This window comes from Caloenas nicobarica, chromosome 2 (genome assembly GCF_036013445.1).
Source record: "Caloenas nicobarica isolate bCalNic1 chromosome 2, bCalNic1.hap1, whole genome shotgun sequence".
Taxonomy (NCBI): Eukaryota; Metazoa; Chordata; class Aves; order Columbiformes; family Columbidae; genus Caloenas; species Caloenas nicobarica.
In genome coordinates, this window is record NC_088246.1 from 112,010,923 (window position 1) to 112,028,894 (window position 17,972).

The 17,972-nt window shown below is 38.3% G+C and overlaps 1 protein-coding gene across 7 annotated transcripts in view; it reads right to left on the reverse strand.

Annotated features, from left to right (window-relative positions):
- Positions 1-17,972, reverse strand: part of PTPRM (protein tyrosine phosphatase receptor type M) — a 472,021-nt gene that overhangs the window by 348,352 nt on the left and 105,697 nt on the right. For all 7 annotated transcript variants that reach the window (XM_065629988.1, XM_065629983.1, XM_065629982.1 and 4 more), the window contains exon 2: positions 14,127-14,249. In XM_065629988.1, coding sequence (XP_065486060.1) covers positions 14,127-14,249 — 123 coding nt within the window. The remainder of the gene's footprint in view (positions 1-14,126; positions 14,250-17,972) is intronic.

The following is a 17,972-nucleotide window of genomic DNA, read 5'->3' on the forward strand; positions in this document are numbered from 1 at the left end:
AAAAGCACCTCGAGTTAGAGATGGCAAAAAAAAGAAATTTGGCACATAACAAGAAACATGACAGCTGACACAAAATGTGAAGTCTTTGGCTAGCAAATTCAGTGAGATTTAGAGATGCGCCATGAAGACTTCTTGACCACAGAAATCTCATGCACATACTGAGCTTAAAGCAGAAGGAAGAGAGAATGAAATTGTTGTAAATAAATATATTCTTCCAAGTATTATGGCACAGGAACTGTACTGAATAGGAAAGAGAACAGAATCTTGAAGTAACAAAAACACCAGAATCTCAAAGCAACAAAAATGAATAAGTCTTTTGGCAATTAAGTTTTGCTTTCATTACAAAGATCTGTCATTTAACAAATGTAGTGCAAAAATTAGGACTTCTGTTAGTTTTTAGCCTTACAATAGTATTGAATGGCTCTTAAAATGACAAAATAAAGGAAATGCACAGCTTCATCATAAAAGCAGCCCACCTATTAGCACACAAAATAGCGGCCTCAGGTTACATAATTTCAAACTCTTTTCTACTCAGTATGAATAAAATTCACCAGTGAAAGAAACTAGACAACCTGAGATTATACCAGGGGTTTTTCTGTATTTCCTTACGCAGGATAGGCTCTATTTGCCAAATAGAAAAAATAAATAGCAGCACTCTAGTCACTGAAGTATCATTGCAATATCAGTTTTATTTCCACATTACAGGTGCAGAACTAGCTTTTCCAGAAGAGTATTTTCATTCGAATGACAGTGATATGGGTAAATAAAAGATCCCAGATGAGCTCTTTCCTGGCACTTTAAAAGCAAATTCATTAATGGGAAACAAACCCACAAAACTTTTTATTTATGTCTGGATAATTTCACATGCGCATTGCTAAGCATCTTTCAGTAGATCACAACAATTATAGATTTCAGATTCCAGAAATAATCCACTTCAGAGAAGACTTTATGATCCATTTGCTGTTGAGTCAGAACATCACTGCTGTTTAGTGAAAGTTATCTCTACCACCTATAAAAGAGAATAACTTGATAGAAAGGGATACGTCTAATGTTGAACCTTAATACTACAGACAACGTCAAACAAGAGTTGGAGGCATTTCCAATACATACACCTTGAAGTGGAGGAGAAGAGCATGATGAAACCAAGGGGAAGGCTGGACAAGGTTAATTGACATAGACATGTAACAGCAGAGAAATACTGTCATCTTGCTGGTGCTGTGCAGCTGTGAAGCCTACGTCTAACATAAATCCATTTTATATATGTAGAAATCCTAATGATTTACTTTTCTGGTGAATACACACCATATCCAAGTGTGTATTCCAAGGGCTGCTTTTTTTTTCTTTCTTTTCTTTTAAATGAACTTTGCTTTTTTACAAAGTTGCACAGAAGGTAAAATGACCTGTTTCAATACTTTATGTTAACTTAAAAGTACAACTGGATGTAGACACAATACAATTAGCACGGGTAATTTAAATTCAACAGGCACTATAAAATGCTCTTGTAAAATATACCTTTTCCTTACTGTTAAGTAAATTATAACAAACTTCTTACTAATTACATAATTGTTGTTACTGCTACAGTAAAAAGCAGGGGGAAAAAAAATCTGCCATGCACTCAGTAAAGCTGCTTACATTTTGCAAGCCATGTGAGTAAAACGCTTGAATTGACATTTCTCCAAACAACTTTCTGCCTTCACAAACATGCCTCATGCTAAAATTCAACATGGCAAGAAAAACACCACAGCACACATAACACCTAAACATCATTGCTGAAAGATACCGTATCTCTTTATACATGGTACATCAATTTATTCTACTGCAAGATTTCAGGGTCTCAGGCTGCCTTAAATTTCACATAGCACTTTGCGCACTCATGAGGAGAACTCAATACTGTTGCTGACCAAGTCTACTCTAGAACATGATGATTTGTTGTTTCAGGCACGTAACCATTGCTAGTGCTGCTACACGATGAGCTTCCAGAACTCAGGGAGCATCTTCACATTGTCCTGCACAGCGCTTTGTGGACTGACCAGTTCCTACAGGCACAAGCTGAAGCGCGGGTGCACAATATCCCACTGATCTCCTCAGAACACGACCCTCATCAACCCAGCCTGGACCTCTCAAAGGCATCTCATTTTATGTGTGGCTGCTTAATAAGGAAACCTCATAAGGAAATGCCAAGGAAAGCAGCAAGTTTTACATCCTTTTCTTCAGCTACTCTCTTATCTTCTAGAAAAGCACCTTTTCCCCTTTGGGATACAGAAGAGTCCAGAATCCTCCTCTGGAAGTCTGACCTCCCTTTCAGTTCCTTCTTGGGCTACCACCTAAAAAGGGTGATGTTGCAGTCCTTTACAAAAAGCAGTACAGTGGTAGGACCCTTTTCCTAAGATATGAGAACCATAGGGTCAGTGCAGTGTGCCACTCAAACAGTAATTAGCATTGAATCCTTTTAACTGAAAAGAGGAACTAGGGACCTGCTTCTCTTCACCTGCTGTTTTCCTTCCAGAGCCTTCTCAAGTGCCTCGCAAATCTTGATTCCTCTTATAAAGATTGATTTCTCATGTTGATTTCTCTTCTACAATAGCCCACGTGCAAGAGGAGGGCTAATGACCAACTTTGGGACAGGGCCATTTCCAGGCAACTGCAAGATATGAATTTAAAAAAGCTTCAGAAAGGTGCATTTCTAACTCCTTTGAGTTAGATCACGCAGGTCTTGCATAAAAGAAACAGCCTCTCTAGCAAATTCTCAGTTGCCCTGCTTGCTTTCTTTTTGGCTCTCAACACATGAGCAGTAAGAGAATACATTAAGGATCATCCCATTGTCACTACATGTTTGATATATTTCTTGTGCAACTGCAGGAGACAGACATTCTAAGAACATCCGACTCCTGAGTTCAGGCTGGCACCACAGTGCCCAGCTGCACACATATCAGTCAGTTGGGAGAATTCCCCTTCATTATGTTGTGACTTACACGGTGCTTAGATTTCAGGAATAGGTGACAATGTTCCACTCTGTAATTTTATTGAGGAGTTTCAACCATCATGGTTTTGAACTTGTGCATCTTAATTTCAATCTTTTCCTATTTTGGGTTTCTACACGCCTTTTTGCATCTAGGTTTCACTCTCACCTTTTTCTGATCTTAAAGTGTTTGGGGTGTTGCGAAGAGCTGAACACCACAACAGGAACCAATGAACTGTGAAGTATATTCTGCCCAGTCATGCTCCAGCAGAAACCAGAACTACACAAGAGTTGGCTGTGACACCTCAGAGAGGTAAAGACTGTAGAGTATGGGGAAATTAGGAACTCAAATTTGGCAGAAGAACACTCCTCCCTCTAAGGTAAGGGGAAAAATGAAACAGTAACATTTTAAGTAACAACACAATCCTGGACATGAGAAAGAAATTTGTTACAATGAGGGTGGTGAAACACTTGCCCAGGTTGCCCAGAGAGGTGGCAGATGCCCCATCCCTGGAGACATCCCAGGCCAGGCTGGACGGGGCTCTGAGCAACCTGATCTAGTTGAAGATGTCCCTGCCCATTGCAGGGGGGTGGACTAGATGACCTTTGAAGGTCCCTTCCAACCCAAACCGTTCTATGAATCTGTATTTGAACTTCAAGTAAAATCATAGTATAAGAAGGTACTGGTGAGAAAAGTGCATCTGTAGCTTCCATGTTGTAATATGAATATGCATATATTGAAAAGTGTTTTTCAAATCTGTATCACGTGAGTAGCACAGAACTGTGATCAGTTGCTTGCATGTAATTATCACAAATATTTGATGTTATTAGCTGCTGCAACATTATGACTTAGATAATTATCTGCACCTGTTTTCTCATAATTAAATGGCTGTGTACATCATTAAATTTTCAATGAGGTCCACACAGTATTTTTTTTTCCTTTGTGCTACTGAAATGCAGTTGATTAGAAATGTTGTGACTTCTAGATGAAGAATGCATTATTTCAGCTGGTGAGGGAAATAACTATATTGCTTTAACACTGAGAACAAAAGTACTGAGCTCTTTAATTCAGCTCACGGAATTCATGAAAACCTTTTAATTGCTTCTTCTCTGACTCTGAGTTCTGCAAACATATACAAGGGAATTAAGACTGTGTCTGATATGTTGGGAAATCTGATTGCTTCAAATACAAAAGGACTTAAATACAACACAAAACACAATCCATTTTGCTTGTGTAATAAACTAGCTCTGCAGCCACATTTGCTACCTGACATACTGCCACATGACTGTCCTTAACTTGGGAGCAGAAGTCCAAAAAGCGTGGGCAACTGGAGACACTAGAAGCCACATTGCAAGAAGTTCTAGGTGACTATACGCAGTCTCCTATATGTGCTATTTTTGGCTGAACCCATTCCTTTTACTGAAAAAATGCTGTTTATGCCCACACGCTAAGTGAAGAATCTTCACTTTCTGCAAAATTTTAGACATTTTCCCGTACAATTCTACTGTGTATCGGATTTTAAAATATTACATAGATCACTTCCTGCGAGGCTTGATTAAGGTTAATGAAGTAATTTAAATCACATAATTCTCTGGTAAAAGGAGGAAGACAAAGGGAGATGCTAAAAATACATTGTCCTTAAACTTTTATCAAAATATTGGTTTGGTCTGAATACGGGCCTGGTTTTTGACACTAATGAGGAAGAACCTTTTTTTATCACTGTCTTGTACTTCAGAGTAATTTCAAATTCAACCCAAAGAACACGTACTCCGTGAATGACAGGTTTGCCAAATAGCTTTCTGATGCAGCATTTAATGACTTCTGCCTCAAATCACTCAAATCAATGACTTTTTGGCCGTTCTCACTATAGCACAGATCGAGCTGCTAACAACATACTATCAGTCATCAATGCCTGCCAACAAATTAAGTGCTGTAAGAAGGGATGAAAAAATCTCTCATAAATCTAATTGAGACAAGAACTCCCTCTTTAATTTCAGCAAAAATCCTTAAAATAATATGCCAAGAAAATGACTCCCTGAGGAATCATAACATTTGCACTCCTAAAGAGGAGTGATGGAGTCCATCTCCAGCTCACTGGCATTTTAACTGTGACTATGAGTGTAATCTTGTCATATGGAAGATCTGTCTTAAAAGACAAACTTCTAACTCGGGAAACAACTGACTTCAGCTCTGAAATGGAGGTGGTCACGTTACACATTTTAAAGCCCGTGGATGCAAGGAAGGGTTTTGATCCGCTCTTTATTAGTTTCAAAAGGGCAGGATGGATGAGAAGAAATCTAATGGGATAAGCATGAGACTGAAAGAAAAGCCCTAAAGACTGCATAAAATTAAGAGGCTTTTTTTCCCAGTAAATTAATTACTAAACAAGAAAAAGTTTATTTAGGAATACTCTGATTATTTCCCTTGCTCCAGATCATGAAATGAGTGCAGCTCCTAGAGAAGCATCTTCAGACTCACTGTTTATTTACAGCCCTCACAGTCTTTTTACTGGCCACAGCCTTTCTCAAATTGGCTAAGTATTTTCATTCTCCAATGGAAGAAAATAGCCAGGCAAACAAGCACAGAAGTTGTATTACTACTTCGTACAAGTCTGCTGAAACTAGAGCAGAGACTGCATTGGTTTCAGTAAGGTACCCATGGCAGGGAAGGTACAGTAACACGGTCTTCAGCTCCACCTGAGTACCTAGGGAACTCTATGTTCAAACATATGCTCATTTAATTTATATTACTATGGGATCCCAAACTACCCAGATTAAAGCTTCCTGAGGTACATTTACGTGATGCAGGCTTATCTGCTAGAAAGAAAACTCGTGTGTTTTTTTACCTCAACCAAGAGCCTCCACTAGAAATAACTGGAATTTTCTTTTCCAGACCAATATTCCAGTTGAAAAATGCCTGTTCACCATAAGGTAATGCAAAGGTAGTTGTTTCTGAGTCCCCGGTAAAATACTTTAATCATTATTTACTGGCTTTACAACATGAAGCACATTCCATCCTTCCTGCTGGGATTCTCCTACCTCACCTTCCCTCTCTCCTGTTGGGATTCTCTTACCTCATCTGAAGGAACTCCTTAGGAACACCCCAGGGAGGGAAAGCAAACACACAAACAAAGGCCCAGTTAGTGTATTTCTAATTTAGCAAGGAAATCTGAAACAAGACTCTGATGCACTTAACCAGCAGGATAGCATCTGGCACTATGGGTGGAAGATGGGAGGGAGACTGGGTTTCCAATGTATAACAGTAAAACAATATATCCTGAACATTTTTGTTGTCAAGAAATCCATTTCAAACTCAGCTTCAGTGTCTAGCTTATTATGTTAGCAGCTTCTCAGCATATATTATGGCAGGTGTTATATATAACCTCAGCAGGAAAGGTGTAATCATGGCCAGGTAAATGAGTTAGTCTAGAAGGCTTGCTCAGCACTGTGTGGCACTACGTGGTGTTACAATGCACAGAAATACCCTCAAGCAGTCAACTCCATCTTCCAGGTTGCTCTGAGAACACACTGCTTTAATGAGAAGTGAATTCCCAGATATTTCATTCAGCCTCTATCTGACTTCTATGAAAGAGAAGAGTTCCTCAAACATTAAAAAAAGTCATAATTTAGCATATCGTCATTTTCCAGTGAGACATGTTTAACAAATCTTTGTCAACTATTGGTGGATTCTGACGTAGCGTCTCCCACTTACTTCCACAAGTTGCAGCTTATTCTGCAATTTTGCACTCAGAGGGCTGCTAGAATGTGTAAGAAAACAGGACAACTGTTCTCCTCCTCCTGGTAAGCTACAAATACTAAAAAGACAGACTGTTGCTTCAAATGAAAATTTTGAAAGTCTTCTAGGTTGCACATTACCTCATGAACCACACTTTATATTAAAAATACCTTGTTCTGCAAAAGAAGAAAAAAATGTAAAATAAAAATTATATGTAGAGAACATCTATAACAAAGGATTAAACAAATCATTAGCATATTAACTCCACCATTTTGACTGAAAGCTATTAGGCGTGTAGGCAAAATACTTCCAAATAACTTGTCTAGTTGCCTATTAAGCAAGCTAGAAACATTGTCCGTCAGTGATTCAGAATCAGAGATTCTGCTGCTGATTAATCTTTTACTTCCTTTGCAAGAATACTGGATGCTCAGCATTTGTAATAAACTCAGTATGTGTGCCAGGTGCTGCAACCTGTAAGTCAGGTCAGAAGATAAAAAAATGACTAAGGTTCCTGTACGTTATCACAATAAGTAACACCTCAGACGTAGCTGGTGGCATTATTTTGGTTGTTGAACAAATCCGTACCTCACAAAGTCTTGAGGTACGCTGTTAAAGCAGCTATAACCCCTTCAGTGCTTGCACTGTAGCCGCAGCAGCACAAAGCGAGTTGGGTCCGTGCTCAGGCGGTTTGCTCACGGTGACCTCCGTGTTGCTCCATATTAGCAACAACTGCTATTAGCTTAAGCAGTTAATTGGAAACTGGCTTGGATGCGTCAACACAAGCTGGAGCTGCTTGCAAAAGAGGCATGTCCTTAATGCCTGCACCTATTACTTGGATGTGCAATAAAATGCTAAACACTCTAGCGTTCCAGGTCTAGAAAATTCATTGAAAATAGCATTGAATAAGAAACACATTTAGTTCTCTTCTATATGAACATAAACAGAAGAAAAGCATCCCTGATAACACAGAATGCAAACATAATGCTGTGCTAAAATATATTTAATGATAAAAAACACATCACAATGGAAAGTCAAACGACTATAACGTCATATGTAAGACATTGCAGTTGGCTTTAATATAGACTTGCCAACTGATCAGTTTACCTGTCTTTTTAAAATAGATCACAACTCTTCTACACACAATTAAACAACAATGTACATTTTTAACAGAACTACTTCACATTCTATAATATTAAATACTCCTTTAAGTCAGTGTCTTGGTTTATGGAATATTTGCATAGCTATGCATCTCTGCTAATGAGGTGTCAAAAGGCCATTTTAAACAATAATTTAACATAAGCATTATATGAATTTTCTGCAGACACTGCATAGACATTGCTAAACATTAAGCAATGCTAGGTATTCAGGATACAAATAACCATAGCATGCCATTCAAAAAATTACATATAGCCATGAAAATTGTATATTATCACCTCAAATAGCACAAACAGAATTCCTCATGCTGGCTTTTGACCAGCACTATATTAAACAGAGAAGTCTTCATTGCTGAAAACATCCTTTCAATGCACTGAATAGCAGCTTATGAAGATTTGATATATAATTCATTTTGTACTATTCTAAAATGAATTAAAGGCTGATGCTACTGACTCATTGCAAATGCAGAGACATCCCTTCAGTGATATCAAACTAATCACTACACAGAAGAAAAATGATGCTACTGTCTTTTAGAAATCAACTAGATCTGTGAAACACTGTAGAAAGATGTTACAAAACTGAACACAGTGTTTTGTAGCAAAATACATAGACATGAACAGAAATGATATCCAGCAAATGACAAATATAGCAGACTCTTGACAATATTTGCATTTTTCCAGTAATCTGTAAAATTCTAATTGCATCACTGTCAGTGACAAGACTCACTGTAGCAGTATAGAAACTAACAAAATGCACTCTCAAAAATTCTGGGTTTTGAAGTCTGCATATCTCTCTGTGTTTTGGTTGGTTGTGTTTTTTTCTTTTACCCATCTGAGTTTTCTTAAATCTTACTCTACTCATTCCTCAGACTACTCCTTGATCTTACCTAACTCACTGCTTCAGAGCTCCGACCCTGCATTCTCTTCACTGCTGTCTGTATGCCCGTTCTCCATCAGTAAACTGGAATCCATACACACACGTTTATGTGTCCATACATGTACTTATATACACATATTAATCCTTCAGCTTGTAACCCACCCCCCCTGCCTTTAATCCAACCAACCCCTCTGTTGCTCTCAGTTCTTCTGTTCTTCCCTTCTAGGAAACACTCCCTGGTGTCAGAGAGATGGCTTTGCTACTGCTGTCTCACGCACTCAGCCTGAATTCCTTCCTATAGACACCTCGGAATAAGCAGAAGTTTTGAGTTTTAACATAAAGTACCAGAGGACTCTGAGAACACCACAATGCCAAAACGCTGACAGGCCACCATGAGACACGAGCATAAATAGGACTATGGAGTAGGAGTAGAGCAGGCATGAGACAGAAAAATAAATCAATATCTGGGAGATCAAGCAAAAATCAGATCAGAAATGCAGGAAGAAAAGCACCAGAAGACTGTTTATGTTTATTCGCATTATCACAGGACCTTGGAGGACTAAACAACAACTGCTGGGTAAACGCAAAATTTAAAAAATGGAACAAACAAATGAAGTAAGCAAACAGTACTGATCAGAACAGTACAAAGGGATTTAGACACAACTTTCTTTTTAAACAGACACAATGACAAAAGAAAGGTTTAAAAACAATGAGATGGGCACATGTGTTTAGAGGGAGCACCTTCCAACAGAGTGAGGCAACATGAAGGAATGCATAAGGATTTCTCTCTGAAAATTTACCAACTAGATGATGAAGACTGCTATCAGGTGTAGCAGAAAGTAAAACTGGTATAACAACACTTACACTAATATGAAACACCTAAGGAGGTAACAGACAAAGAATCACAATAAGTAGCTCATATTTGAAGCATACTGAAATAAAAAAAGAGTCAAAGCTGTTAGTTTGGAAAAATATCTTTGCAGCTACATTCCAAATGCAAAGAAGTGGTTTGTAGATACCTGTGGGGCATAAATCTGCCAGAAGTTTGCATAAATTATTATATTCTAAATGTGCTGTTTTCTAAAAGAAAGCCAAAACTGAAGATGCCATCAATGTGACATAGGCAAGATCAGAATAGTGCTACTGTGTCCACACTGATCAAAAATGCCATAAAAAAAAATCTCATCCAAGTGATTAATTGGATCGGGAATGTCTTAACTATTGGGTTGACCTTGGCTGGCTGCCAGACACCCACGCAGCTGCTCTCTCAGTCCCCCTTCTCAACAGGACAGAGGGAGAAAATGAGACAAAATATCGAGGGTCAAGACAAAGACAGGGACATCACTCACCAATTACTGTCATGGGCAAACCAGACTCGACTTGGAGAAAATTAATTTGATTTATTGCCAACTATAACCAGATTAGAATAATGAGGAACAAAGACAAAACTAAGCACAATGTCCCCTCAACCCACCTCTGCTTCCCAGGTTCAACTTTACTCTTTCATTCCCAACTCTTCTACCCTTTACCCCGCCAAGTGGCACAGGGGGATGGGGAATAGGGGTTGTGGTCAGTCCATAACACTTAATCTCTGCTGCTCTTTCCTCATACTTTTCCCCTGCTCCAGTGTGTGGTCCCTACCATGGGAGACAGTCCTTCATGAACTGCTCCAACATGGGTCTCTCCCACATGGCTTCTTCAGGAACTGCTCCTGCACAAGTCCTTTCCACAGGATACAACCCTTGAGGAATGTACTGTTCCTGTGTCAGTACCCTGCAGGTCCTGCCAGAAAACCTGCTCCTGTGTAGGTTCCTCTCCATGGCTCCACAGCTCCTGCCAGGAACCTCCTCCAGCATGGGCTCTCCATTGGCTGCAGCTTCCTTCAGGGAATGTCCACCTGCTGTGGCATGGGGTCCTCCATGGGCTGCAGGTAGAGATTTGCTCCAGCATGGACCTCCATGAGTTGCAGGGGGACAACCATGGTTGTTTCCAAGGGCTGTAGGGGAATCTCTGTTCCAGTGCCTGGAGCACCTCCTGCCCCTCCTCCTTCTCTGACCTTGGTGTCTGCAGGGCTTTTTCTCTCACATTTTTCTCACTCCTCCCTCTCACAGCTGTTGCCCAGCGGTTTTTACCCTCTCTTAAACATGTTATCCCAGAGATTCCACCAGCATCACTCAGGGGCTCAGCTGTGCCCTGTGGTGGGTCCACTGGAGCCAGCTGGGACTGGATACATCCAACATGGGGCAACCCCTGGTCTCTTCTCAGAGAAGCCACCTCTGCAGGCCCCATTCCAAGCACCTTGTCAATAGGGTATATCTACTGTTTGGGCATGTTTTTCTGAAGATATCTTTATTGGACTACAGCTAGAGGGTTTATAGTTAGCTATCATCATGAATGTGTATTATATAAACACATTAATATGAAACTGCTGTAACTGCTCTCTAGGACAATGCAAGATGGCATTAATAACAACTGTTCCTGTACTTATAGTTTTGAACACTATTATAAACATACATTCTTGGAACGGAAAGACAAGGAGAAAGACAGAGGCTGAGAAGAGGGAAGAGCCACTCTGCCTACATCGCTTACTCCATTTGACTCACAGGACACTTGAAAGAGAAAAGCAGTGGATTAACCACTCTCATTTAATCCATGCAAATGTATACAAAAATGTATACATGTCATTGCTTCTTGGGTCTGTTTAGTGCAATTTCAGATTACTACTGACTCTTCAAAGGTAATGCTTATATTTATAAGGAAAATTAGCACACCATCACCCTAGTTACTTTAGTAGCAATAACTTATTTTTCTACAATAAAAATCCAACAACGATTAAAGCCCACTGTAAGAAACACTTTAAGAAACTTTTTATTATTATCTTTCATGCAACTTACCAACTTGTGTGTAAAACTAGATCTCACAGAGAACTATTACTGTTCACTAACATGTAAATATATAGCATGTACATTAAGGTGTGCACACATATGCATGAGTTTTATAGGACATGTCTTTTGTCCCACTGAAATAACATATCAAGCCAATATACTTATTTATCTGAAGAACAGTTATGCTCTCACCAGTCTCACGTGGATTAAAATAAATCAAATGCCGTAACTAGTGTGCTTCCCCCTGACTGGCACTAAATTATGCAAAATATTATACATTGACATCAATTCACTCACTGGAGCATATTGCCTGAAATTAGGAATGTTATGTGCATTAATTTTTTCTACTGACAAGGGACTACTGAACTGAGAGTTCTTGTTTCAGTCAAGTATTACAACATTGTTGTATAAAGCATTTTGCTTTCAAGCCAAGAATTCCCCACAAACCATTAATCTGAGATGTTCTATTCATTATCATCTGAAGTTCTTTTTTCCAAAAATATGTAGCTCAGAAACTGCTGACAAACTACTTGAAATAATTTTTTAACTGTATCACATAACTCTCTGGCTAAGGGTGACTAAAAACTAATTAAAATCATTAAGATGATGATTTGAACAAGAACAGGAAAAAACCGTCTAGATGAAATTACGAGGAAAAATTAGATACCACTTGAGTGAATGATGCCCTTAGACACACTGCTTCTTGTTTGCAAAAATATGAGCATTCCTCTCCCTCTCAAAGGGGTTTTTGACCTTTTAGGGCACCAATATCCACAACCCTCCTCAGACTAACTCATTCATCTTCTGACCCAAGACTCCCAAAGCATATTTCACTTCCTTTGAGGGCAGAAACAAAACTCCCAAATACAGTTTATTTCAAAATTTAATATATTTTTACTTGATCATCAGAACATTATTTTAGTCTTCTGATAGAAAGGCAGGAAGACAAATAAGAAACAAGTCGTATGACATCTGATAAATAAAACTACACAGATATCATTTTCCCTCCATAAAAATACCAATCCATACTTTGTCTGGACCCTTGGCTCTGGGAAAACAAAACCAAACCAAATAAATCTTCAAGTCTATGGTCATCACAGAAAAGAACATAGATTAGGACTTATTCTATCCACCAAGAAGAATGAACAACATATACTGACAATCGCTTCCACAAAATCCAAGTGGGGAGAGTACTGAATGAAATTTGGAATAGAAAGATAATTTCCAGTGGCATGATTGAGAAAAAGAATGTATAACTTGTACTGCGAGCCAAGATGACTGATAAACTATGTGTTTTAGCTCCAACTTGAGAAACAGTATTAAGCACTAATGAAACAGTCCAGAAAATTTCTAGCAGTCTGTGCCAAGACCACTGGACAAGAGCCAGCATGAAAAGGAATCAGCAAGAACCTCCTTTATCTGGGACGATGAACTCAATCCAGCATGAGACAATCCAAGTGCCAGGACTCAGGCAAACTGAACATTCATCTTGAAGTTGGGAAGAACAACTATTAAAGGGATTTTATGCAAACGCAAAAGTACAATACGGGTGCTTTAAAAAACTAAATTGAAATGGATGTGAAACACATGCACATCCATCTGCAATGTTTTTAAGCATTCTGGACATAGTTATACTAAATTATGAGCCTAATGCAGAAGTCATCCTGTGACGATTTTACAAAGTGATTTTATAAAGTTGGATTTTTGGTTTGGCCACTTTTAGGTGTCAACAGTCACCAAGATCTCTGTCTTTTAAAGCCAGGGCTGCAGGAAATGATTCCCCCGGAGATGGAGATCAGTACACCAAGGGAACCCTTAACATGCCTAGATAAAACCATGAAAAAAGAATACTTGATAAATTTTAGGCTAGTAAGTATTTTAAAACCAATGATCAGATTTTACATACTTGTGTGGGTGAAGTGGTAAAGGAATGACTGCATTACCAGAGAAAGTTTATAGTTCAATAGAACGCAAGCGTTGTTGCTATGGAATTAGATCCACCTGCACGCAGTGCACAGAGTACATTAAATATAAGCGTAATATCATTTAGGCCCTTTGTTTTGGGATACCTCTTCTTTTTTCTCTCACCTCTTTTTAACTCTTCAGTTCTTTTCAGAACAGAATTTGATTAATACCTCTTTCAATGAAAATGCCTGAGGCCATCTTTGTTTTATCTCTTACTATTCCATCTTCCTTTGAGTCTTCCTGTGTAGTCCTGTCTGCCTGTTTTTAGTACTATTTCATATTCATTTTCACACCACCATTCTGTTTTCTTTCTGCCTTCCCTGGTGACACCAAGTTTCTATTTCTACTTTCTAACCTTTATGTTCCCCACACCACAAAAGCAAACCTTTGGTTTGCAACATATCCCTCTACAAACATCACTTGGAAGATCTGAGTATGGCAATTAGCAGATTTAGGTGAAGTAGCATTCTAACAATAGTGCTGTCAAGAAACGCTGAAGAAACACATAAGCTAATGTCAAAGCAAAAAAAAAGCAAAATAAGAGACCAACCAGATGGCATCCCTTGACTCGAGGAGGGCTTTATTGGTGCGTTCACTTGATCCCAATTAAGATCATCATCATCTGACTGACTGTAGCCACAGGAACTAAGAGGTTCATCAAAAGTACAGCATCCTGTAAAATAAACACAAAGATAAAAATTAAACAAGGCATGCAGTTAAAAGATTATGAATCTCTAACCTAACAATTTCAACATTATTCAATGCAGGCTGCATAATTTTTGAATGTGTTTTAATACAAATTATTTTTTATAGATATACAAAAATCACCACTTTCTGAGAGGGCATGAAACCTTCTTGTCATGGAAACAAAATCCCAAGGGTAAAAGAGCAGATTTAGAACTGCAGACAAACATTCCCCTATGACACAATTTTCAGGTATCAAAAACAAAACAGCAAAATAAAAAGCAGTGAAACTCAGAACATCAGAAGATTGAATGATTAGCAATCTTCAGCAAAAACGAATTATTCCATGCTTGAGAACAGACATTTTAGAAGAAAACTGTGAGTGTGGGAACACCAGCTCCCATTCCTGTATCTTGGTTTCCAGGGAAGGGAAGGCCGAGATGCTCCCAGGTGAGCGGCACTGCAAATGGGTACCAGCCCGGGCCTCTGTGGGGTCAGCACCTCTGGTACAACACAGCACATCCATCTCAAAAAGCCAACCCACACGCAGCCTCAAACTCTCTGAAAGAAAACAGTATTATTTCCTCTCTTTTTTTCCATTCTCTTCTAAGTAATTCAGAAAATAATAACAAGTTATAAGAGCTCACACTATTCCAAGCTGGGGCAGGGAAAAATCTCACATCACAAATTTAGAAGAAAAGAATCTGACACTATCCACAAGAAAATGGAAAAGCTTTGCTTCTTCCCTTTCGTACAGAGGAAACTTTTCCAGCTTTTTTTTTTTCCCTAACAAAAGTCTAGCACAGGGTAACAAAATTCTGTTTTCTTTGATGTTTCACTCCACTGAAGAATGACATCTTTCCTATTTGAGAAAACAAATATAACCCTAGTCACGGATATTTCAGTCTGCATTAAAGTAAATTCTGCAGCTGTTCAAACAAAACTAAACTTCAGGGCTATTCATCACCTTTGCTATCTGTCCATAGGCACAGCAGGCTTAGCCTTGCCAAGCTGTATTAAAATAGGAAACAGATAAAATCTAGCTTTAAAAGAGGACTTTAAAAATCTAAATTTTCCTAGAACGTAATAAATGGCATTATAGAACACCTTATAAAAAAGCAGAATACTACAAGACAAAACTCCATTATACCTGACAAGCTACACATAACTGAAGACCAGCCTTCCCAATAGCTAGGTCCCAGTTTACACCTGAGATTCATGACAAGCACTTCACAAGAATATAATCTTCAAAATAAAATCATTTTATAGGCAATCACCAAATAATTTCATTTTTTGTTCTCCTACAGTACCATTTGTCTTTATAGACATATCTTATTTTCCCTGCCCATGGATACAGGTCATCTTATACTGTTCTCTGTTCTAAAATATTTTTCTATAAGCAGTCTTTGTTAGCTCTAGGTACATCAGGGAAATTGGCATCCCTGGACACTGCATCTTTCTGTACAATTTTAAGTGCACAAGATTAAATTAAACAATCCACTGGGAACAGAAAACCCATTAAAGAACTTGCAACTCCAAACTCTAATACTTCACCTCAATGATAACAACAGATATAAATTCTCTCTCTCCTAAAGTTAAACACATTCAGAAATACAAGACATCTGTATATGAAGTAACATCTGCAACATTTCCAGTGGGAAGGCTTAGAAAAATAGGCAGCCATTTACACATTTGTTCTAGTACTTGCATAAATGTTACTTCAAACTTCATAAAATACGCCACAAGCTAAGTTTCAGACACAAAAGCAAAACATTACATTAACTTCCGCAGTCCTATTCGTACTTTTTTATTAAAAAAAATAAAAAACCACACACAAACCAAAACGCACACACACCAAGTGCAGCAAAAGGTAGTTTCCTCGCAAAGGTACTGCTAATGATACTAGGATATGAGTTTAAATATCAAGTTATGAAGTGTGCGATGTAGTCATGCTTGGCAAAAAATACACACCCAAATAAAACCTGGCATAAATCAGGGTTTATAATTCAAACACAGGACTAATGAGGTATGGGAGCTACTCCATACATTTGTTACATCATACATCTCTCTAGTGATAAGAAGGTTACAGAAGAGTTTAAGGTGTTTTCTTGCTCAAACTCAGAAGCACAGCCAAGCACTGGGAAGTGCCCAATACTGGAAAAAAAGGAAGGGTTTGTGATTCCAGATGGTTAGTAAAGGCTTCTCTCCCCTTCTCACTGGTTAGGAAGATGTCAAAAACATGGATAAATAGAACGACAGTTCTACTTGTCTAGACCATTTGTCTGTCAGCACAGGACCGTTTCTCACTGCTTGTTTTTCTTCATTTCTCGTGTGAGTCTACAACTAAATCACTTCGTCTGGATTTCTTTGGTTTTGTTTTTTTCTTTTGGTTTGGTTTTTTTGTTTTCGTTTTGTTTTGTTTTTTCCTTTTGTCTTTGCTATTTACAACCTTCAAATCTTTGTGAATTTACTAACTTAGAGCTTCCTTGAAATGAGTATCAGATCTCCACATCTGCTATAGGAAAAGTTTATAAGGAACTTTTGAACTCCTTCCATTCCTAAGTCACTTCCACACACAACTAATAACCAAACTGCAGCAAGTGTTACTATGAGTTATCAAACTGTACGGCCACCTATCCAGAGAATTGAACAGCACACATATGATGTCTAATAGCCCAGATGCCAAGCCATGTTTCTTTCTCCAGCCAGCCACTAAGGATAAGATAAATAATAATGAAGGCTCTGCACAGCCATGACTTTTTGGAAAGTCTTCTGTAGGTTAAAATAGCATGCATAGCATATATAGGTGTTGGAAGTACAGGTGAGTTTATAAAGAAAATTTTACTGGAACAACAAAATAAATAAATACCTAGAAAGATAAAAACTTAGCGAAATTAACCAAGTAAGAATTACTGCAAATTGACAGTCCTAATGGCTTATGCCTGCTACCCAAATTCTGACCCTCGTATCTGACTGTATTACAAATAAGATGAAGCTCTTTAGAAACGGGTCTTGACATTTGACAAAACCCCATATTTGCATCTGCTCGAGCCCTCCTGCCTCCTCCTGCAGTGCTTTGCCTATTTTCTAGTCATAATGCTCTTAATTTACAAGGTTTCCACTTCATAAAAGGTCATCTACATATGGTATCAACAAGGGTTAGTAAAATCTGAAAAATTACCCGTGGTCTTAAATGTCTCTCATCATTGCACAGTTTTGAAGCAGCATGAGCCACTGCCAAGTTAGGCAGTTGTTTGTAATCATCTAGCACATTTGAGAAATTCTGACCATTTTTGCTATTAGAATTTATAATAATAATAATAAAAATACATATTGTCTGCTATATAGTTTAATCAGGCAAAGCAAATTCCCTGCCTGTTATACTGGCATTACAGTTCAGATAGCCAATCTGTATTTTTTGGTATTCTGTGCTGACTTAAATATTTATAAGTAAAACAGGAGATTCATACCCCATTAAGATTCTTGGGCTTACGCTGCATTTTACAGATATTTTTGGATTCCTAAAACGATTTGAATTGAAAAATGCACAAGATGCAACATAGTCTATTACAGCCTATGGTTCTTTCAACTGCAATTATCCTTTTAACCATTATGAATCCAGCTCAATATAACTATGTCATTGTCCACATGCAGTCCTTTTTGCAAGTTTCTATTTTTATTTGGTTAAATTGCTTTAGATCTTGAAAAATTT